At 39.2% G+C, this 23,630-nt stretch overlaps 1 protein-coding gene across 1 annotated transcript in view; it reads right to left on the bottom strand.

Moving 5' to 3' along the window:
- Nucleotides 1-7,270: 7,270 nt before the first annotated feature.
- Nucleotides 7,271-23,630, bottom strand: part of SLC9A4 (solute carrier family 9 member A4) — a 31,951-nt gene continuing 15,591 nt past the window's right edge. The window contains exons 5-12 of the mRNA XM_090135437.1: nt 22,564-22,766; nt 21,795-21,881; nt 20,448-20,518; nt 18,019-18,180; nt 14,351-14,447; nt 11,986-12,117; nt 11,387-11,477; nt 7,271-7,572 (exon numbers count right to left, since the gene is read on the bottom strand). Of these exons, the coding sequence (XP_089991563.1) occupies nt 7,271-7,572; nt 11,387-11,477; nt 11,986-12,117; nt 14,351-14,447; nt 18,019-18,180; nt 20,448-20,518; nt 21,795-21,881; nt 22,564-22,766 (1,145 nt within the window). The remainder of the gene's footprint in view (nt 7,573-11,386; nt 11,478-11,985; nt 12,118-14,350; nt 14,448-18,018; nt 18,181-20,447; nt 20,519-21,794; nt 21,882-22,563; nt 22,767-23,630) is intronic.

Genomic DNA, 23,630 nt, shown 5'->3' with positions numbered 1-23,630 from the left:
CAGTGGGGTAGGTGTCTGAGCTCCAATTGGAGCTGATGGAGTCTAAATTGCTTGCCAGAACATTGCAAAGCAGCCATCCACTTTTGTTCAAGAGATGTGAGCCACTGGCTGCCTTGACCTGATGCCCATGGACTCCAGTCCCAAGAGTGCAGTCCAGCTGCCATAAGACTGCCCCAAGTGCATCTCTGTCCACCATTTGCTGATCCAGTGAGCGGAAGGTTCCTGGAGTTCCCGTGCCAAATCTAGTATCTCTCATAGCTTAAGTCACGTCTATATGACATAGCCCTCAGTGACTTTATTTCTATTTTACGTGTGAGAAAACTGACGTGTAGAAAGCTGAAGAGATTTGTCCTAGTTCTAACACAAACCAAACACCTGCAGTCTCTGTTCCTTACTCAACAAAGGTAAAGAAGGAGAAACGAATTCCAAGAGTTTCTGATTCAGCTTCAAAGGAAAAAAGTGTATTTCTCATAATATATTTATCTCTCACAAGTCCCTTCAGTGTTTTTTGTTGCTTTGGAAAACATGCAGAGCATACTTTGTTTTTGGAAAAGAACAATCATGGGAAAAATAGGTGAAGAATTTTATTTTCTTTACATTACATTTATTTTAAATATGACAACATTTTTGGTGTTTTTTTAGGACACTAAATGTTTTTAAGGAGCAGATCTTGATGCCTGTCTTCAGGTGGTGCACAATGTCACTTCTGTGCAGATTGTTTCTCTTTTGTGTATGTGTGCATGGAAAGAGCTGAAGGAACAGTTCCAGCTTGTTCTTTTGTTCCTTTCTGTTGGTTTCAGTCACCTGAAGCCTCAGGGAAGTAAAGGCAGGCGTAGGGTCAAGGGACCAGAGTCTCATGTTTGGTTCCTGGCACTGTTCCTGTATGAGATACACCCACGGCTCATTTGTTTTGTGCAAATTTCTCCACCTTCTGCATGGGCTTTTAACACTGACATAATTCTCAAGATGCCGCTCCTCTAAGCTGTCTGTGGTTTGTGTGCACGCAGACCTGGAAGACACTGTGCAAGTATTCTCAGTATTCATCGTATAAAATTGAGGCTGAATACTTTTGGGCAGCTGGTTTCTGTTTGCACTTTTTTCTTCACGCGGTGCAAGCTTCCGTGATGGAAAAAATATTCTTAAGAAAGGCATGAATAAGGCTAGCGAGAGGGCTATAAGTTTTACTCCAAGATTCTAATAAAACAAAAACCAAAACAAACAAACAAACAACAACAAAAAAAGAGCTCTTTTATTTTGATATTTGCATACAACTTACGATTTTCATTCCTTATCACTGCTGATAATACAGTAAAGCAAGGAACAAATCAACCCAGTATCTACTAGCAAGTCAAAAATGGTACTTGAGGTACATGCTAGCAAAAACAGTTTGATTTCAGGCTTCTTGAGGTGCTGGCACATTTGCCCAGAGAAGCTGCAGTGCTCCATTCCTGGAGGAGCTCAAGGCCAGGCTGGATGGGGCCCTGCGCAGCTTTAGCTGGTGGGGGGCAGCCCTGCCCACAGCAGGGGCTGGGGCTCGGTGGGCTGTGAGACACCTTCCAACCCAAATCATTCTGTAATTCTACAATTCTTGACCATTTTGTAGTTCGCAGAATAAATTTCTGATGGGAAGACATTGTGCAGATGTCTAGTGACTCAACCATGTTTGCAGACGTGGATGACTGATACCTAGTTCCCTCAGCTCAGTGTGGCTCACTTCTTGCAAGGTGTCTCTTGCTCCCACAAGGACAGTGTGAAAGAAGTCATGGCTAATGTTGAGTTTGAATATCTACTACTGATCAGCTGTCCTCTAGTGGCACAATTACCATTTGCCAAAGCAATGGTAGCCTCAAAATCTGAGCTTGGCACTGTTGCATTCATACTATGTCTTATTTCTTATGACTGAAAGGTAGCAAAAAATTCCATTGTTAAAGGAGGAAGGATGGGCTAGGAATAAACAAGAACTATTGTTAACAATGAAAGTTCACTCGTGAAACCAAAGCAGGAAAGAAAAAAAGAGTTTCACTTGTGGGCAACTTTAAGAGAGATTATCAAAAGGAAATAAATTAGCTAACTTAGTCCAGTATATTTCCAGTCCTAACTGATCCAGAGTATTACTCATGTTACCGTGACACCGTAAATTTTAAGGTGAGTTTGATAAAACAATAAACGTAATTGTCCTACCTAAAAAGCAAACAAAATATAAAGATAGGGTAATCTGTTTTTCCACTCTTAATGTTTGAGTTTGATTCATATACATAGACAGAAAATTAGAAAAGGAGGCTATGAAGAAAGGAAGCTTAGAAACATTTAACAGACTTTCCAGAGTCTCACACGGGCATTTAAATAGCAGTTTCTATTCAGATATGACAATTAAAAGGTTCTAAAGGCTACAGGAAAACCCCTGAAAATGTTGACATTCAAAACCTACATACCAGCAATAAAATAATAATCAAGATTATTTTCATCATCTCTTACTTAAAAGTCAATAAATTTATCAATAGCGATTTGATGATTTAACATTAGATATCACTTATCCTCTAAAATCTAACTATCTCAGTCGTAAACACGGATTAAGCTATTGTTTGCATGCTGAAAATGATCACAGACTTATTCTCTACAAGTTTCCAGCCCGAAACCCTGGCCAACTTTTCTGAATCCCATCAAACCTTCTTTAATTGCTCTAAGTACATCCAAACTTAGTTTGTCTTCCAGTTTGCCTCTTGCTAGGTTGATACGCACAGCACTTTTCTGCCTGTTTTTTTCTGAGTTTCCTGTGCCAATTCACCTTAAATCACAGTGCAATTTAAATTCCTGGGTAAACAGTAGCTCTGTACCAGTCTGAAAAGGAGACCTTGAAGTGACTTACACATTTCCAGGATGTGGCTCAGGCTGGTGTTTAGGAATGCCCCCACACATGAGGACTTACAAACCATCAGAGGGTCTAAACTCCTGCCCTAAAACACTTTAGTTTTCTCTACAGACCAGGTCTGAGAGTCTACAGACACAGTATAAGTTACTCATAATGAAACATTACTGCAGTTATTGCCATTTAAAACATAAGTGATATGATTCTTCAAGGAGAATTCCATTTCCACAAGTATGAAATAACCATGAAAACAAACAAACAGTGCAACTTTATACATTGGAACATATTTTGTATAGGTATCTCCAGCATGGTTTCTTGGCTAATGGCCAGCAGGCCCATTATCTGCAACTAATGGCGCAGAAAGAAATTTTCTTCCAGAACTACTTTCTCATTGCTAGGAAAGCAAATTAAAAATAGACTTTACACGTCTGGGGACCAGACAGCAAAAGCTGGGAGAGCTCTATTAACTTCTGTATGCTCTAAGGCTTTACACTCTCTGAAGATCTGGCTCACTGATTTCCTGAGGAAAGATTAGGAAATGAACCAAAAGTGGGAGATATGCCTCCTGCTATGTACTAGCTTGATTTATATTTTAGAAAGACTTGATTATTTTTATCCAGTTCTGATATAAATGGTCATTGGAAATTGAATGCTTTGCTCCCTACTTATAATGGGTAACTATAAAAATGCTCTACAACTTTTGTTACATTCAATAAAAAATCTGGGAGTCAGTTTTAAGCATGTCTTCCAAAAATACCCTGACCAAATCGCACATATTTTCTCATGATCCATGTCTAGTTCTGTTCCATGCTACAGTCCTATTCGCCTTCCTCATCTCACACAGAGTTTGTAACTCTCCAGTTTCCCCAGACAAACTGTTGATTAAATCTTCTTAAGAGGAAATGCTGAATTTGCAGCACACAGTAATTCCTGTTTAATCTCTCTCCTGAGCCTCCCTTTGAAAACAGGGTAGTATCTTCTCTTCACTGTTCTCTCAAAGTAGCAATTTCTGTCCATCACCATCCTCAGTGTTTGCCTCCAATCCACATCACTCACTGCTGGTTTTGGAGATCACACCTCCTTCTGACCCCATGATGCAGAAGCAGATCCCATCTCTCCATTCCCCCTTATATGCACCTGCATCAGCTATCAGCTGTGCAACCACTCAGTTAAATTTCCTATTGCAACTGGGTATTCCACAGAAAATCAAGTCTTAAATTGCACTATGATAACTCTTTTTCTTCCTTGAAATAATGTTTTCATTGAGATTCATTATATGTCGGTATAATTCGCTGTAGGACTGGCATCTGGCATAAAGTTTTTGTTTAAAGACTATATGGAACACATATTAGGTGAGCAGGGTTTATTTGTAGATTTTCCAATACAGAACCATGTTTGCTTGCTTATTGTCAGTACAAAAGTCAAAGCTTACCCTTTCATAAAAGGAAGTTGGATAATTTGTCTGGCACAATGAGGAAATGCAAACAGAACTTAAGATTCAGAAAGCTGAGTAGAGTTTCAGACCAGATGATTCATTATGATCTGCTAAATATAAAAAAAAAACCCTTTAAATATGAGAAAAAAAGAAAGCTTTTATTTTTTCTTTCTCCAGTAATGCCTTCCAAATTTGTTAGTTTAGATGCTACCTCCGCTGAATTGGAAATGCATTGTAAGACATGTGATGAAGTCATAACTTACTCTTCAAAGATGTTTTGGACAAGTGCTTAACAATAAGATCTTCTCCCAGAATCAGAAAGGCGTCACTGTCATCACTATCTCTTATCTTTCTGCTTCCTGCAGTACATTTGCAGATCTCATGTTGAATAGCTAAGCAAGCTTTGAGTAGAAGAGAGAAGCTTGAAGAAAGTGACCAAACTTAGAGCATTTTTCAGCTGCAGACTTTAGTGAAGCTGCAAGAGTGAGTTTATGTACTTCTGGACTCAAAGTATTCCTTTGTTTAAAATCTGTTCACCTACAGTTTTACAACACTGGTGACACCTCTTCCATTTTGCAAAAAGAAGCTCAGACAGAGGTACTAGGTGACCAGTGTTTTTAATTGGCAGTTTAGACTTCAACTAATATATCCCAGGCCAACAGCTTCTTGCTTCCCTTATTCTTACCTTTAGGGAGATCTGTTGAAATTAGCACATGAATGCATGGAGTCAACTGAAAAGGATGCTCAGCAGAAGAGGTGGGAGGCCAGGGGCTCAAGTGAAGGTGTCCCTGGTCATTTCTGCCTTTTTAGCAAATGTGTCTCTGTGAAATATATAGGCAACATCCTTTCTATTGAGAATTAGAAAGGATTTCTATCATTTCCTAAAGGGGAGCTACAGGAAAGAAGAGGACAGACTCTTTAGCAGGGTCTGTAGTGACAGGGAAAGGGGAATTTGTTTCAAACTTAAAGAGGGGAGATTTAGGTTGGATATAAGGAAAAAGTCTCTTACAGTGGGGGTGGTAAGGCACTGGAACAGATTGCCCAGAGAGGTAGTGGATGCCCCATCCCTGAGACATTCAAGGCCAGGACAGACCAGGCTCCAGGCAGTGTTAACTACTTGTGGATAAACCTGTTCATTGCAGGAGAGTCAGACTAGATGACCTTTAAAGGTCCCTTTCAGCTCTGAGGCTACAGGCTTGGGGATGAGCGGTTGGATGACTGTGAAGAGGAAAGGGACCTGGGGGTGTTGGTTGATGCTCGGCTGAACATGAGCCAACAGTGTGCCCAGGTGGCCAAGAGGGCCAGTGGCATCCTGGCCTGCATTAGAAATAGTGTGGCCAGCAGGAGCAGGGAGGTAATCATCCCACTGTCCTCAGACTAGTGAAGCTGCACCTCGACTACTGTGTTCAGTTTTGGGCCCGTCACTACAAGAAAGACATTGAGGCCCTGGAACGAGTCCAGAGAAGGGCAACGAAACTGGTGAGGGGTCTGGAGCACAAGTCCTATGAGGAGCGGCTGAGGGAGCTGGGATTGTTTAGTCTGTAGAAGAGGAGGCTCAGGGGAGACCTCATCACACTCTACAACTTCCAGAAGGGAGATTGTGATGAAAAAGGATCTGGCCTCTTCTCCCAGGCAAATAGTAGGACCCGAGGAAATGGCCAGAAGTTGTACCAGAGGAGGTTTAGGTTGGACATTGGGAAAAACTTTTTCTCTCAGAGGGTGGTCAGGCACTGTAATGGCCTGCCCAGGGAGGTGGTGGAGTCGCTATCCCTGGCAGTGTTCAAGAGGCGCCTGAATGAGGAGCCACGAGATGTGGTTTAATTCTTGTGGTACTAATAGGAATGGGAAGGCGGTTGGACTAGATGATCTTGCAGGTCATTTCCAACCTTGTGATTCTATGATTCTATGATTCTGAGAATTCTATGCGTCTACAATCCTAAAAACCTGGCAGCACAATACAGAACCTTTATTTCCTGCTAGCCAGCAGGATACAAAGTCAGACTAGACTCTCTTTTCCTTTTTGTCCAACTCTTGTTTCTCATCAAAATGCAGATCCAGCTTCAGTGCAAAGAGTAGCCTCGTGATTTGGGCACCCTCAGCAAGTTGGAAGTGAGAGATGGAGGTTAGCTTCTCCATGAAAAAAACTTCTGCCTCACTAGACCAGACCACAAGTTTATTTTGCACATCCTTGCTGTCTCATATTTGAAAAATATGAGCTTTGTGTTAGTCTCCAAACAGCACCCCTCCCAGAAGAGTTCCCTCTGGATTCATTAGTAGTAGGATATTTCCTTTCTTCATCTAAAAACGTTGTAGGTGGGTGATGCCTCCATGCTGAAGTTGCAGGAATCCCAGACCATCCTGTAACTCACTTCAGGCATTTTTCCAAAGCCCAAACCTGAAATGCTGGTGGATATCCAAGAGCTTAAAATGACCACTAAGAATTATTTTCATTTACGCACCCTTCTAGGCATCTTCAGTAGTATTTAGGAGCCCTAAAAATGTCTTTTTCCCCATTCTTACTTGGAACATCTCAGCTACTCTGAGGTTCAAGTTGCCTCGAGCTCTGAAGGTACCAATCTGAGCACCCATGTCTTAACCACATCCTTGTGATTCTTTCCCCTGGATTTAATCCATAGTTTAGAAGAGAAGAAGGCAATATCAGCTCTCAACTAGAACACTGCATATGTCCAACCGTTGTTATCTAAATCCATACCCAAATTCCTACAAAGATCACATCCCTCTCTTTCCTGCATTGTTTTGCCAAAAAGCCAGTTTAATATAAACATACAAGAATTTGAATCTTCCTCGAGCCACTAAGTACCTTGATACAGTACTTAAAAGTGATATGAGAATGACTGCACTGGTCCCAAAAGGAAAATTGTGGTTTGGTTCATATAAGAGCTTTGTTATTTTCTCTGGAACAGTGCACAAAGGGCCCTTGAGATGCAAACATTGCTCTTCTCTGCTCCTCATATATCTAATGGCCTAGCTGGTGCCATCATTTCTGTCTCTTCTTCTGACTCATACCCATGTAGTTTTCTCACAATGCTTCGAGGCTTTGGTATTGCAGCTCGATTGTCTGCTCTGGTGAAATGGTGACGATTGATCACATTTCCTCTTCGTCCTGACAAATGGGATGAATGGTCGCATCTATCCAAGTGTGCCATTGGAACCAGCTCCTCCTGGCAGTGCTTTGCTACGAGTGGCCGTAGTCGGGGCTGGGGTTTGAACTTTACTGGGATTCCAGCCTCAGAGCTACTTCTGGGATGATCTGAAAGAAAATACAGAATTCTTATGACAAAGGAAAAAAAAAAAAAAAAGAGAAACACCATGGTGTTGACAAGGGCAGTTAAATGCTGTTCAGTACTGTACAACATAATGGTTTTAAATCTTGAAATGGAAAGATTTTAAGTAGTTGTTATAGAATAAGAGAACAGACAAGATCTAAAAATAATCCTAAATCTTTACTTTCGTCCCAATGCTGATGTTTAAAAGATTTTATTGATCTTGCCTCTACTCTGAAACCCCACTGAGAAAACATTCAGATATCTTTCCGTATGTAACGAAGCAACTCATACTTCCTCAGACAAGACTGTTCCTTCATGTATCTTTCAACTTTCTACTGATTTCATGAATATATCTAGTGCAATGGTTGAAAAAACACTGTAAAACTCACAGCAGAAATCAAAGAGTGACTACAAAGACCCCTAGAACCACTGAAAATCAAGATAACCAGTCACCTGTTATTACCAACTGGGAAGAAAACAGTTTCACTTGAAACCAGGAGTTTGACTTTATGCTTTGATTACATTGGGTGTGTCAGACCTACTTCTACCAGCTTGCAGTGCTACAAGTACACAATAAAAATTTGACTGCAGTAGTCCCTAACTGTCTCTATTATCCTGATGAGTTTACAAAATGTACTTCTTTTACTCTTTTTAAGTCCACGTGTAGTGTGACTACTCACTAGAAAATTAGTTAATTTAAGAAACACCTCATAAAAATCTAGGAAGTTTTGGGAGATAAAGCTACATGAAGAATAAAATTAGACCAGATCCTGTAAAGCTTGCAGGCTTTAGGTATAGTCACACAGTCAAAACTTATGAAATTATCACAACTTAATAACTATTAAGCTATCTACATTTAATATTGACTAGATCATTGGCACAAAATAAGAGGACATGCACCTGCACTTAATTCCATTGAGTAGGAGCACAAATTTTTAACAGCAGAACCTTCTGTTAGACCATGTGGACCACAATCACCCATGAGCAATAAGACAGGATAGATATTTTCTGATTTATAGGATTTCTACTTAGTTCGCTGAGGACAACAGTGCCACAAGCTATGACTGATATATTCTGCCAAAGAAATGACTTATTTAATGAATGACAGGAAAAGCTGTTTGTTTAAGAATCTATATATTCACAGTCACTTCTGTCCTCTCATTTGCTAAAATTTTTGCTTGTCCTATGTATAAGTTAAACCAAGCTTGCTGGAGGGTGCTTACTCCAGAAAAACCTCTAGGTCTTCCTCCTGCTGTAGACATTTCAAGTGGTATGAATACTAAGATCTCTTCCCACCCAAACCATTCTACACCAGATCAGATAATCACAAAATGTTAACTGAATGTTCATTTCAGAGTAAATATAACTCTAAATTATTTCAAGTATTTGATTTCCATGCCTTTATGACTCCCCACCCTGTTTTCCCTTCCATCTAATTTTAAAAAAGCCCCCTTTAACTGCAGGAAAACCTTTATGCTCTAGTAGAAATAAGAAGTAATAAGACTATATTTAGATGAGTTCATTTTGAATTATTTGTTGGACAGAGACTATAGCACAATGTGTTCAGCCTTGAATTTCATATATAATTGATTTTCATAAGAGCATTACAGAATATTTTATGGAGTTTTATGAAGTCAGAAACAATACCAAGAAGTCTAATTATTCAAATACATCACAAGACAGGTCTCAAATTCAGGCCTACCTACTAGTAAAAATATGTCTATGTTAAATGCTTCAGGATTTACTCATCACTCCACTAAAATATCTGTGCTAGCAAGACTTGGACCTTTGAAAGTGTCTGAAAGGCTTCTAGGTCTGAGGCTGGTGTGTAGAAAATTTTGAGTATTTTAGAAAGACACAAAAAAACACATATTCCCCACCATGATGCCCCAACAACCAAATTTGAAAGAATTTGTTCTTCAAGAAAAGAAAAAAAAAAAGAAAAGAAATTGAAAACCCCCTGGAATAATTTTGATCTTCACTTCTAAATAGATGGGTTTCTGCTGTCTCCACCACATGTGTAGGTGCCTAGCACCAGGGGGATGGTTTATCTAAAGAAACCTCTTCTGATTTAATTTATTTCAGAGCAAAATAGAAAGAAAAGGAAGAAAATATTTTTGCACCTGTGTGGAATATCTTTGTCATCCAATTTTTGATATAAAGATGATGATTAAAAACATGGTTTTAATCTCTTCCAGTCAATTCGGCCAGAAATGAAGAGTGATTTTCAGAGGTAGTTGATTATATTTCAGAATCACAATGAAAGCTCACAAAGGAGTCAGAGAAATTACATAAGGAGATACTGATGACTATTCAAGTGTCCTAAATTCCATGTTTTCTCTGACACTACCATTGTGTTTCACTGGGCAATTCCATGTTGCTCCACCCCTGACCACCTCAAAAAATAATATGACTAGCTGGTTAGTATGTCCAATGATTATTACAGAAATGTTCACAGAGAGCAAGCTGGGAAAAAGAAAAAAGATACCAGGTAATTTCTGGGATACTATGGGAGAGTATTTTGGGATTATACACTCCTTCAGTAGGATGTTTAGGGAAGGAACCTTAAGTGTGTAATGTAAAGGATCAGGGTGGTTTGGGGAGGAACAAGTGCAGAAAAAAACAGAAGAAGAATGGGATACAAAAGGAGATGGTTGCATGTAAACATAGGCTGATCAGTATGTGTGTATAGCCATGCCATATGCCATATCGAGACTGTCTGGCCCATACTGTTGTTAAACTCTACTTCTGTTTTCCTGAGAGAGCAGCTCCCTGTACAGTGTGCATGTGCGTATGAAGGTCTGAGTACAGCAGTCAGAAAGACTGGGGTTCAAACATAATGTGTTGATGCACAGTGCAAAATTGCTAGCTATCATCAAGGCAGTAGGATAAGAAGTAAATGTTGGAGTAACCATAGCAGACACTGAAGAGATCAGGTCTGTGAGTTAGCTATTGGGTGGACCAGGAGGTCCAGATCGGTGATTAGAGAGAGCATGGGGTCTGTGGCTGGCTACTGGTAGGGCCATAGCCTAGACAAGGTACCAATGAGACTGGTTTGTATGCATGTATCCCTGAGTGCAAAGCAAGGGGAGACTAGGGGAACCAGGAGTCAGCTAGGGGCAAGACTGAGTGCTCAGTGCCAGTTACAGAGGGATCTACTCTGTGCATGTTCGTGTTGGGGGACTGTGCTCACATGTGTGAAAGTGTATGCACAGTTTTCCACTACCAGCCTTTCATCATGTTCAGCCAGAGAAGAAACAGGAAGAGGCTGTTAGTGCTGTGTGATTGTGTGAGTGCTGTGCTACTTGGGGTGGCTGGCTGTGTGTGTGTATACACTGAATTATGGTATGTGGGTGTGCTACCGGGAACTCCTCAGCCTCACTGTCCTGGGACATAGAGATGTGGGCATGGAAGTGTGTCATCCTCAGCCTTATCAGGCTAGTGACATAAGAATCTCCTAAAAACTCCGCTTAAGTTTTGGCCAGGGGCTGGAGGAAACTGTTTCCTTTCTTGGGCTTACACGGAAGTCATCATGCACGTGTTAAATTGCAGGGATCACAGGAGTCTTTGTGCAAGAGGAAATTACAGAAAAGTAGGCGGTGTTGGAACAAGACAGAAACTGCAACAGTCATAACCATATAAACAGTGGAGATAAAAAGATAGGAGAGAAGGGTGTAACTCATTTAAAGAGACCAGTGACTTCCTTGCGAGTATTTATTGAGTACTGTTAAATCCATCAAACAACTGGCCAATTATCTCACTGCTAGGGCAGAATACAGCACAAAATATTTCCATTACCTGTAAAAGTAACATGCCTGGCTTTCCGCCTAGTGGGCTGGCCACTGTGGCCCTGAGGCAAGGAGAGGTAGCGCACGCTTGTGGCATTAACCTGTGTACAGAGAAAAATGAGTTTAACTCAACTTCACCGCCAGTGAAAATCAGTGTTTAGTCAAAGGATAGGAATATGCTCTTCTAAGATTCACCTGTCCTATTTCAGATAACAACTAAGAATTAAATGGAACTTTGTCCAGCAAGAACTTACTTTTCTTCTTGAACTGAGATTATCTCAGCTGTAAATGTCTGTGCTATCCAGTGTCCACATTTGGTCAGAAAAATCTTACTCTTATATTGTACATTAGAAAGCAATGCAAGTTACATTACTTCTTACAGCCACAGTAGGTGATTTCTGATCGAAGTATAGAGAGGTAGGGCATAAGAAATGCTACTAAGCGAAGGCCTTTTTTTGCTAAGGTGCTGCATGACCATGTTGAACAGAGCATCCACTTTAATTGTTGCAAAAAGCATATACAGATAGATGCCTCTTTCCCTGTTTGCAGAGAAGCAGAGGCACTTTTTAGAGTTTTGACTACAGAAATAGCAGTTTGCATAACAGGTACCGGTCTCCCCCAAGGTAAGCTATTCCCCTTCCTGCAACTCTGCCTCAGGCTGTGCTGCCGACGGATGAGGATTTCCTGGGCCTGTTTCTCGCTGGTGTTGGAAGGCAGGTTGTGGCGGTTGTATGACGGTGCCTGTAACAGAAAGCACACCCTTTGCACATGTGATGTTAATAAGGAGAAGCTGCGCACACCAAAGATAGCATGGCCAAAGGCACACTACCAACTTGATAAGAGTCTCTTCTGTACCTTGAGCAAAAAGGCAACCTCACACTAACCTTGCTCTTGCTCAGCAAGGGTGCATTTCAGGTTGAATATCAGGTAAAATTCCTTCTCAGAAAGAGTGGTGAGGCAGTGGCACAGGCTGCCCAGGGGGCTGGTGGAGTCACTGTTCCTGGAAGTCTTCAAAAAACATGTGGATGTGGCACTGTGGAACATAGTTTAGTGTGCGTCATGGAGGTAAACTGGTGGTTGGATGAGGTGATCTTAGTGTTTTTCTCCAACCTTGATTCTATGATTTCAATGTCCTTTTTGGTAGACTCATGTCAGCTCAAAGCGCACCATAAAACATATCCACCTGCACAAGCCTGTCAACACCTCTGAGCTTGGCCTCCCTTTCTCAGCCCTCTTCTGGTCATGGAATTGGGAGCAACAGATCTGAGGTAGGTCTCAAGAGACAGATAGCTTGTTAACACATCTCTAAACTTTGGTACTAATATTACTGAGCCAGAGCAAGTTGCAGATATGTTGAGATGTAAAGAAAATGCTTAGAGTGTATCTCCTGAAAGCAATGCACAGCTCAGTTTGCTTTCCATATTTGGAACTTAATCCCTTAATATTATACCTCAATATTACCCTAACACTGAACTTTTTTTTAGGATAAACTTCTTAATTTATTGCTAATATCTTGTGAAACAGAGGAGAAGAGAATAATTCTCTGCCTTAAAAAAAAAAAAAAAAAAAAAAAAAGTTTAACAGAGGAGTTTAAGACAAGAGAAACTTAAGTGCAGAATCTAATCTAAATCTCACTTGAGTTGGTTCCTTCTGAAACTGGTCTGGCAGGGCAAAGTATCCCCATGCTTTCAAAGTTTAAAGTGAAGTATAAGAAGCTGTATTACTTTACTTTCAATCTTTCATTTCCAAAGCACACAGTTTTCAATGCCACATAGGAAGTGACTGGCACTAATGGTCATTATTGTAATTGATTTTGAAGAGAGAGAGTTCATTTCAGCTATCTAAATGAAGGCAGCCATATATGCAAATTGTTACTGGAAAGATAAGAAATTAATATTATAAGGATAATTGGCCATGGCAAATCAAACAAAATTGAGAATGAATATCATATTAGTAGTGACATATTTAAATGAGCAGGGCATAGTGTTTTCTAGCTAATGTGTGTTACGCGAGTTAGCTTAGTTTATCTGCATAATTTCAAGGTTATTGTAATATATTCTCTCCAACTCATTGCTGCATGAGATCACTCAGAAGTACAGTTGCATATTCTGGGTTCAAGATTGAATTAAGTAGATAGGATGTCTTGGGCTGCATCGGAATCTGTACAAATTTCTGTAAAACAAATCCCCACTAAGGTATTATTTTTGAGGGGAACAACAAAAGCCTGTCAGACAAAGCTCCAGAGGATGTGGAATTTTTCTTTTTTCCTCTTTTGGCGAGGGGAAACTTTAACTCCCACGCAGAGGGAGGATGCAGCAGCCTGCCTCCCAACTGTCTTTGAGTTACGTGATGTTTACCACCTCCGCACTGCAGTTTCATGGCTGCTGGCGACCTGCCATCCTGTTGTCCCCAAAAAAAGCCTTGATACCCCAGGTTTCCCCAGCAGCTGCCAATGCCGTCTGCCACCATCTACTGTCCTGACACGCAAGGCACCTGCCCAACTTCCCAGACTTGGGCAGAGTGCTGGGTCCCTGAGAGGCCGTGCTGTGCCTTTTTGGTGTGACACAATAAAACATGCCTGTGCCTGCTGCTTCAAATACACGGGCTGAACTACAGGGTGAGGAGGTGGCACACGTGGCTGTAGGGATGTGTGGACTTCAGCAGAAGCAGGCTATAGGCCATGGGTGCCTGCAAGGACAGGGTTGGAAGGTCAGCCTCAAAGTCTGTTTCTGAGTTGCAGGTTCAGTGAGGGAAGCCTGACCTCTACAGCTCATTCCTGGATATTCTTGGCTTTTCCCACTGCTGTCAGAGTGAAAAGCTGGTGGAAAACCCAGCTTTCCATTTTTCCACTCCTTGCCTTCTCTGCACAGCTGCTGCTGGTCCCACCACTACCATCACCCTTGCCATGAGGTGGGGAGAGCAAACAAAAGCCTTCAGTCAGCAAATACTGCATGATAGCAGGTTGCTCACGTACCCTTTGTCGCACTTGGTACAGGTTATGGGCCAGGACATCCCTCATGGACTCCACCTCTGCAGGGGAGAGCTTGTTATCACGCCGGTTTCTACAGTGCCTGTAAATAAAAAAGTTTAAATACAATATTAAGCTGATTAAATGCTCTTGTCATCAAATGGAACATGATCTGCTTTCAGCATTAAGACTGTGAAGAGCCTTTCAGTGAGCAGTGTTGCCACAAAATTATTCAAAGCTGAATGAATTACATCAGGCTTGACTCCTTCCTGAGCTTTATCAATACACAGGGGTGGTCAGAAACTCCCCATATATTGGACTGAACAGCCAATGAACAGGAAGGCATTCCAGTTTCTTCCTCTGTTTGAATGTGTTCTTCATTACGGTCTCATAGTCTCAGCCTTGCTGTCTTGCTGGCTTTAACTCATCTTCAGCACATCCTTAAGATGTGCTTAACTAAACTTAACTAAAAAGTCTAAAAGATCTGCTCTGTGGCTACGAGAACAGGGTTTCCTTGGTGTTGTGCCCATTTCTCTATTTAAAATGAAAGAACTACCTAAAAGATAGTAATCTTTGTATTTTTTAGCAAACTGGGACAAGAAGTGCATAGTCATTTGTAACTGCCTGGCCTTTTCACTAGCAAAACAAAGATGAAGGCTGCTGTGAAACATTAACTGGGTTTACTAAATCAGTCTGTGCAAAAGATAGTGTTTGGTTTCCAAAACCAAAGAAAGTAAAAGAAGAAAGTCATTATCCAGGATGAATCAGTTGAGTTCATCTTTTTGTTTCTGTTTTTTTCCTTTCTCCATTTTCCTTCTTTTCTCTTAAACTTTTATCATGTCTTTATTCTCAATGAAGTGATGTCCTTAAAGTTCTGCCTGCAAACTGTGCAATTAAAGAATGGATTATTATCAATGTACAGTATTGCCAGAGTTTTGTGTACCTGATTTTTACTCCCTCTATAATAAATTTTAACAGCAAAGGAAGGTAGATTGAAACTTAATTAAGAATATGCTGTAATCATCTGAATGCTTGCTTGAATGCTTGAATTCTGCAATTACTGCTAGTTTAATAAGATTATCACATTTTGTACTATAATCAAAAAAGACAGAGGGAAAGTAAAGTATTCTTTTTCTGAATTTTACCATAAATCTCATTTATCTCGGCTTCAAGAAATCTATTCCAACTAATGTATGGTTGACACTGATCAATTCCCAGCACCAGCAACAACAAACCTAGATATTTACCAGCAGGGAAAACAGACCAACACCAACACCTAATTTCAATCCAGCTAGCATTTTTGTTTGATTGGTTGGTTAGCTGGTTGTGTGGATAGGTTTTACTTGCTTCCAGCTCTCAGGGATAACACTGAGATGATCCAGTTATGCTTCCAAATTCCCAGGCTTACGTGAGCATTTTCAATGCACCTTTCTCCCATATTGAGCCTGACATATCCCAGGCTGTAGGACAGTCCACGTATGCTATTTTTCACAGCAAGGAAACTAGTCTCTCAGCGGCCCCTAGTTGCAGTCTCTTTGGACAAGACAGGGATTGAGAAGCTACGGCACAACTGTGAAAGCAAACATAAGCACAGCCCTTTGGGACTAATGGCAATCAGCCTGTTAACTCGTACTGCTCTCTAAAACATTCATCTCTAAAACTGAATAACCATAGCTGATACAAACTATGTTGATGTCACAAGGAATAACCATCTCTCTAATGGATATTTATAAAATGTATTTCTCCAAAATGCAACCCTAAAAACATAGTTTTAATTGTATTTGCTTGGCTATGTTTTTGCCTTTAAAATCTTTACTTCTAAGACTGATATTCTCCAACCCATCATAACATAATGTTCTATTTTCATTTCTCCAGTTCACACTGAAAATGCTTAGTGCATATTGAATACTAACTCCACCTACAGGACTCCCACCTATGTGAATTCAATATCTGAGCACAGAGCTAATCCACAGCACTGGACATCCGCCTTGATTGTTATAGAGTATTTCCCCATGTGTCTCTAACACAACAGAAGTGACCAGAAGTGCTCATCATATTTCTCACTACCGTGGCACTGCAAATACTGCTTTAGATGGTATAGGGTGGAATTTGGCTTCAAATCGCTATTGGCTCATGGTCAGATTTTTATATCCCAACTAAGGACAGACACAGTATTTAATCAAACAATTTAAACATGCTTTCATTCAGAAACATGTTAGTCTTAGGCAAGTTTACTTAATTACTCAGAAGAATGGAGGTATAAGAGCTGCTGCATTGGCTCAGACCACAGATCCAATTAGCTCGGTTATTTTGTCTCCTCCAGGGCTCAGCACCAGACACCTTTTGAAGAATAGAGTTGGGAAAGCTTGTATTTTCCTGAAACACTCTTGTAGCCCCCAAGGACCAGAAAGTTTCCAAGCTACAAGAAAGTTACACCTTTTTTAAAGGTGACATTTTATTTTTAAAAAGGCTATCTCAGTAGGAAAAACTGTACATCACAAATTGATGCACAGTAAAATTCATTTGCAGCTAAAGTGGAGCTGGCAAATCTTTGTCTATCATATCAGCTGTTTATTGTAGAATATTTTTCAGTCTAAATACTTATCTCAGGAGAGATTTTCTGAACTAAGCTGAAGCAATTTTTCTTATTTTCTCTTTCTGTCAAGAAAAGAAAGGAAAATGATTTGTTTACCATAGACAGTCTACCAACCTTGCACATTTACTCTAGACTCAGAACAGTTAAGGGAATACAGCAGACAGAAAGGAGCCTGACAGACACACAATCTCTTTTAATATGATCCATTTGGCAAAGAATGACTTAGAAAGAAAAGGGCTAGGTCTTACACTGCAAGCTGACTTCAGTTTCAAGAAAGTAGATGAATCTTTACACGATTATGTCATTTTCAAGAGAGATTTTAGTTTAAATTCCAGTTGTTATTTGAACTTTTTGGGGTGATGTGAGAAGAGCTTTCACTAAAGAAGGTATGCTGGGCCATGCCAAAGGCTGCTGCAAAATGAAAGGACATATGCCTTGGGAGAAGGAGCATTCATTTAACATTCATTTAGCATTCATTTAGCATACTGAGAAAACTAGGAAACCTTACTGATGTAAATTCCTTATTTTCCCTGTTGAAAATCCAGAGTAAGGTTAAGAAAGTGTTCTCCTATCCCCTCCTGTCTTTTTTTCCATTTTCTTGTCTTCTCTGCAACCATGTTCTGGCTAATGCTGGGTACAGAAATACTAAAATATAAGAAAATTTGAGGGACTGAAATCTGAAATAAAAAAACCCTGCAAATGCTAGAAGGAAATTTGTTTGAGATACTAGAATCAAGACCTTTCCTCCATCCTCTCCTTCACTTCTCTCAGCAGCTGGCAGTGATGAGCAAAACCCTTCCACACCTGACTCATGATGTCTCTTCTCTGCCCATCACTGAAGAAAAATATAGGGAAAAAAAAAAAAAAAAAAAAAAAAAAAAAAAAGTAGTTACTCTTAAATTTCACTCTATGAACAAAGAATCTTTGTGCCAAAGTGCTGGCCCAAAACAACACCTTTTCTCCTCACTACTCTCTTTATCTTACTTCTCTGTTGAAGTCATAAAATCGCTTGGGTGGTTCCTCTTTTTTCGCTCCTTCCTGTCCTTACTCTGCAAATGATAAAGAATCCCATACTCACTGTAAAGAAGCTGTGGATGATTCTGAAATTTTCATGGCATTCTCAGCCATCTCAATGGCCAGTTTTATTTCCATCTTTTTATACAACGACACAATGCTGGATTTGGGTTGATGTTCCCGAATTAAGATTTTCTTCAAATACTTATTGTCAAACTTCTTAAATCTGTAAAAGAGATACCAAAATAAAAGGTAGGAAAAGGATTTTTTGTTGTTGTTGTTATTTCTGTGGAAATAAGCTGATGCTCATTCAAATGTGCACACAGCAGTAGAAACTGAATCCAAATTGGAGGCATCTGTGGACTCCTGACGTACAAGTGAACAGAGACTTTTAAGAGCACATTTGGTGTGGTTTGCTGGTCCATAGAAATTGTGAAACCCACTGGACAAAAGGAAGTAAAAAGCTGCAATCAAAGCAAAAAAAAAAAAAAAAAAAAAAAAGGCTGGGAATGTGTTTGCATATAACCCTACCACATTTGTAAGAAAAGAATGTGGCCACTTTCCATGCTTTTGTACAAACGTTGTATTCTAATAGAGCATAACAGCAGCAGCTGCTCTTACAGTAATCCTGGCCTATTCAGCTAGCCACCAATAATGCTCCAAATGCCCCTATAGTTACAGTATTTTGTGCCCATTATGCTGTTGATAATTTTGAATCCTGACAATTAGAGTGGAGAAAATATATTTCTTTGTATTTTGAATGTCAGAGGAATTGAATGGACCTCAAAGTGCTATGTACATGCATGCTGCAGATTGAAAAATGTCTCTAATGTATGGCATAATTTAAATGTGAATGTATGTGTGTGGTTTGGAACAGGTATGTCCTTTCAAGCAGATGTTTATCAGCACAGCAGCAGATTCTCTTACAGCTTTCTATGAAAGGAACATATTACCACAGCAAGGTAATGCATTCCACAATTTTAAGAAAAAAGCAATAGAGTTTGCACGTTTTCTTTTCTTAAAATCTGGTCTTTATATTTTAATAGAAAAGAGAGGTATATAAAAGTTTCCACTGGAAATGGAGCTCCTTATGTTTTTCTGTGTACCAGAGAGCTACTTGGAGTGTTATCTCTTAGGTAATTAATTCTGACACACATATGCTAGGCATCTTTAAAGCTACAGAGAAAAATCCAGTGAATAAAATTATCTTACATGAAATGTTTTCACATACAATGTGCTATTTGAATCTGCTTCTGCACTGAAACATTACATTTATGAAAAATTGGACAAAATTATCATAGTTGCAGAGATGTGGATTCTAGAGGAAATAATATTTTTTTCTCACTGGAATGTGGCAATTTGAATGGAATTACTACTTCAAGAGTGATTTGTTCACCCTGCACAGGCACTGATATGGCCTCAGGGGTTAGCCTAAAGCTATCTCTACTCTGAGAACCAGAAAGACATTTCAGCATCCAGGTTCAGGTATGTGCCCTGTCTGCATCCTCATACCCTGATGGGAAAGAACTATATGTAAACCAGCCTTCTTCTTCACAGTCCAATAGGGAAAAACCCAGGCAAAATGGGTGCTGCCACATGTCCCAGCAGACGCCAATTTGGATTACTGGATTCCAGTGCTGAAAGGTAAGCCAAAGGACTCAGGCACAGAAGCCTAAGCACAGCCTAAAGGATAATATTTAGCCCATGGCTTTTGAGAAAAAGGAAGGTGAGTAAGTCTCTACACTTCCATTCATATGCTGAGGTGTTGGCCAGCACGACCACTGCAATCACTTGGGGAAGAAGGCAGCTCAGAATGTTGGGTCTCTTCTGAGCAATTCCTGGATCGACAAAGCTTCAAAAAATCAGCTTATCTTGCTCTTAGAAGACCTATCACAGGTTCTGTGGTTTTTGAGTAAAGACTAGCTTGAAACTATCAACTTGTGCTAATAGATTCTTATATTCCACTATTTCCTTCAGTGTTATATATGTTACACGCTATGTGTTTAAAGCTGACTGAGTACAAAGACCTGTAAGAACAAATGGGTAACTATTATTGAATTTGTTTTCACCTACAAAGGATAATATTTGCCAAAGAGGCTTAAAGAGAGAGGCAGTGAAACACCACTCCCTATTCCAAATCCAGTCTAAATCCTAAGGAAGCAATGTTGCGGATCAAAGATTTATGCCAAAGCGTACACACAGGCTGATGCCTGCAACATGAGTTTATCTACTGTGTTTTTCTTTAAGAAGGGTTCATTTTCTCTCTATTTGTGCAGAAGCAGTTTAGCAGACAGCATATAGGCACTGCACTCCCAAGAGATAGTTGTTACTCAGGAGTTTACCTTTAAAAAAAAATATTGCACGTCTCAAATATTTTCATGCTATTTTCACCCGTGAGGCATAAGATGGATTTCTTATTTTATTTACTTTTTTTATTTTACATCACAGATGATAGGCTATTTTATTGTAACAGTCTGAGTAAGATATGCTTACTTATCTCTCAGCTGGTAATGACTCCAATGTCCACATATATCTTCAATACCAGCCTTCAAGTGATCCATCAACTAGAGAAAAAAAAAGTGGCCATTATGAGAAAATAGTGTCACCACAAATATTGATTGACAAGATTTTGAGATTTTTAAATGGGGAGGGTGAGTTAATTCTGAAAACATCTAAAAATCAAGGCTAATATCCCATTATGCACTGTCACAGGTACTGTGCTTGGCTGCTGTGTCAATATTTTGATTGAAGTGGTAATGCTGTCAATATACCATCATCTTACCATCACCTAGCAAAACACAGACCCATGTAAAGGACTGTTCCCAGTAGAAAACAGTACTGAGCATCCAAGCAGCATTCTCTTCTTTGTCTACTATGACCAAAACCTAAATTATTGGGTTTGTCACTCAAGTCTCCTCTCAGCATACATGACATCCTTCCACATGCATGGGGGCAGGTACTCTACACTATAACTTTTACCCTGAGACTGCAAATCCTCTGGTGATTTTGCATATTGTCATGAGAACAGCATCACTACAATCAGAATTTTCAATCATCTTTTTTTTTTTTTTTTTTTTTTTTTTTTCCAGCATTACAGAAATAAACAAACAGAAAATGACCAATTCTTGTATACATACAGTCATACATTTTGCTTTTAAACATTAGTTTTGTTCAAAGCTAAGTGTAAAAGCTGAAATAGCAAGAATTAAGTTCACCTCAAGTTGAAATCAGTTGAGATTTTCTGATTTTGCCAGTGTCCTTGAATGTGTTTAAGGCACAACATTTTTGTTAATTTTGGATATATTCCCTACTGTGAAAAGGAAAGCATGTACTTATATTTTGTTTAGTGCTAATGTCGGTTTGAGTAGGTTTTTGTTATTTTGTATATTGGTAACTTGAGAGCTAAAAAAAAGGTTTGAAAGGAAAAAAGACCATTAATCAGAATAACTCGGAGTGAAATTTGCAGACCAATGGTTCGACACATTTCCGTTCATTAAAATTTTATTAAAGACTTTTAAGGTGTCAGTGTGTTTATAATCAATCAAAAGATGACAACAAAGCTATCTGACAAATGTAGCTGAAAAGGATGATTGGTGCATTTAATAAATTCTACCTGTATGTGTCTTTCCTACCACAGTCACAAGTATCCAGATGTAGGAGATCTGCTATGCTGTGACTGTTATGGTACAAATATGACAGTTACTATGGGTTCAAATGAACAATCATGTTTTAAATATTATGCCTAGGATTTCCTCCAAATGTTCTAAACTGCATCCAGAGTTAAAACATCTTTTTTTTTTCTTCTTTTTAGGGTACCAGCTACTGATATCAAAAACTTACTCGCATGTGAATTTCTTCATTGATAGACTCCTTTTTGTTGGTCTTTTTAACATCCAGATATCTGACCAATGGTCCAATTGTGATTCCCTGCATTTGGAAAAACTGAGTTGAAATGTTAAAATGTTAATTAACTTCACCCCTCCCACACCTCCCCTCCCCCCCCCAAAAAAAACAAGAAAAAACAAGCAAATGGATTTAATTTAAGCTATCAGAAAATTTTTCTCTTAGAGTAATTAGGGGTTAAACCTGAAGAGGATTAAAACTCAAAAACTTAATATATATACATGGCTATTTTTAAAATCAATATCATATTTATCAAGGCATTTTAACTACGTAAGGTAACTGACTCTTTGTCAAATTTCACAAAAAAAAAAAAAACTTCACTTGAATGAAAACATTGTCTTTTTTAGGTCCCTACAATCCTGAAACTTTTTACTTCAATATTTTCAAAGTTATTATTTTTTTTTAATGTTGAAACCATTTTCAGCTGCTCCCAGTTCCCCATTGCACAACTAGAGAATCTGGCATTTAAAAAGGAGATACAGAAACAAAACTGGTTTATTGAAACATTTTGACGGGATCTAAGTGCCTAACCACAAGTGTGTAGAGTTTCATGGGCACTCTAAAGTATATGAAATCTTTGTATGGAGAACTAAAGAGCATGGGACATCCAGAAGATCCAGCTCCTCCCTGCAGAGCACTGTAAGCCAAGTGGAATGAACTAATCACCTCAGTTATGTGAAAGCAACTCATTAAGAAATACAGTTACCTGGATGAACACAGTGAAATATATAACTACAAGTGTAGCAGTAATGAACAATTTTTTTCTTGGGAAGAGTTTCACTGGAAGCAAGAATGCAAGAGAAAAGCTGCTGGCTCCTCGAAGACCACTGTAGGAAATAATGAGTTGGTCTTTGAAGGTGAAGGGGTACGTTCGGAACTTGTTACTAATGTAGAAGAGGGCAAATACACCTAGAAAGGCCAAAAAACAAACGACAACAACAAAAACCAAACATAAAAAAAAAGCATTACTATTAGGCAAACAGGAAATGACAATATTTAAAACAAAACATCTTGTCCCAGGAAGCTGTTGACAGACATTTCTTTTGACTTTTGGTTCTTATAAGTTCTCTTTGATCAACTGCTGCATCTGCCTATGTGAAAAAATGTCTAGAAGAAGAGTATATTTACTAACTGCTTCAAGTTTTAAATGTACATATGGGTTTTGAAGTGAGATCAGGGGAAAAGATTTACTTCCTATATTTATGTTGCACAGTTCTCTGAAATGTTGTGAAAAAGCGGTAAACCACTAGAAAACATTTTTTCCTCTGCTTTCCCTTGCAATGTTTCCTACTTTCTGCACATGATCTGCCCACAGTGTTTGAACAGTTATTTATTAACATGTCCTGTGGACAGGTTTACTGAAAGGCAGAAAGTAATAGCATTTTAATTTTGAATCCCCCAGTTTATTGTCTCTGTAATTCTGTTTATTTCTTTGCTTTCATTTCCCTGATAATAAAAAGTTAATCAGACAGTCTGTGGCTGTGTAAGGACTGCAGTTTTTTGCTTTATAGAGTACATTTAGTGAACTGCTTGAGTTTCTCTTAATCTTCTTTATCATAAGACACGTGTCTTATGATTTTGTGCAAACTGTTATGCTGCAGAAATAAATGTTGAATATTGGGCAGACAAACTTAATACACTATGCTAGACATCAACTACTCAGATTGAAACTGTGTTATGTGAGGTGTCACCTCTGGGCCAATTCTTTTTACCTTATTCAAGCTACAGAGAAAATGACGCAATTATTTTAGCAAGCAAATTCAAGACAAATAT

The sequence above is a fragment of the Phasianus colchicus genome, chromosome 1 (genome assembly GCF_987193195.1).
Source record: "Phasianus colchicus chromosome 1, bPhaCol1.hap1.1, whole genome shotgun sequence".
Classification (NCBI taxonomy): domain Eukaryota; kingdom Metazoa; phylum Chordata; class Aves; order Galliformes; family Phasianidae; genus Phasianus; species Phasianus colchicus.
The sequence above is the reverse complement of the archived record's forward strand: the minus strand, read 5'-3'. Positions and strand labels throughout refer to the sequence as shown.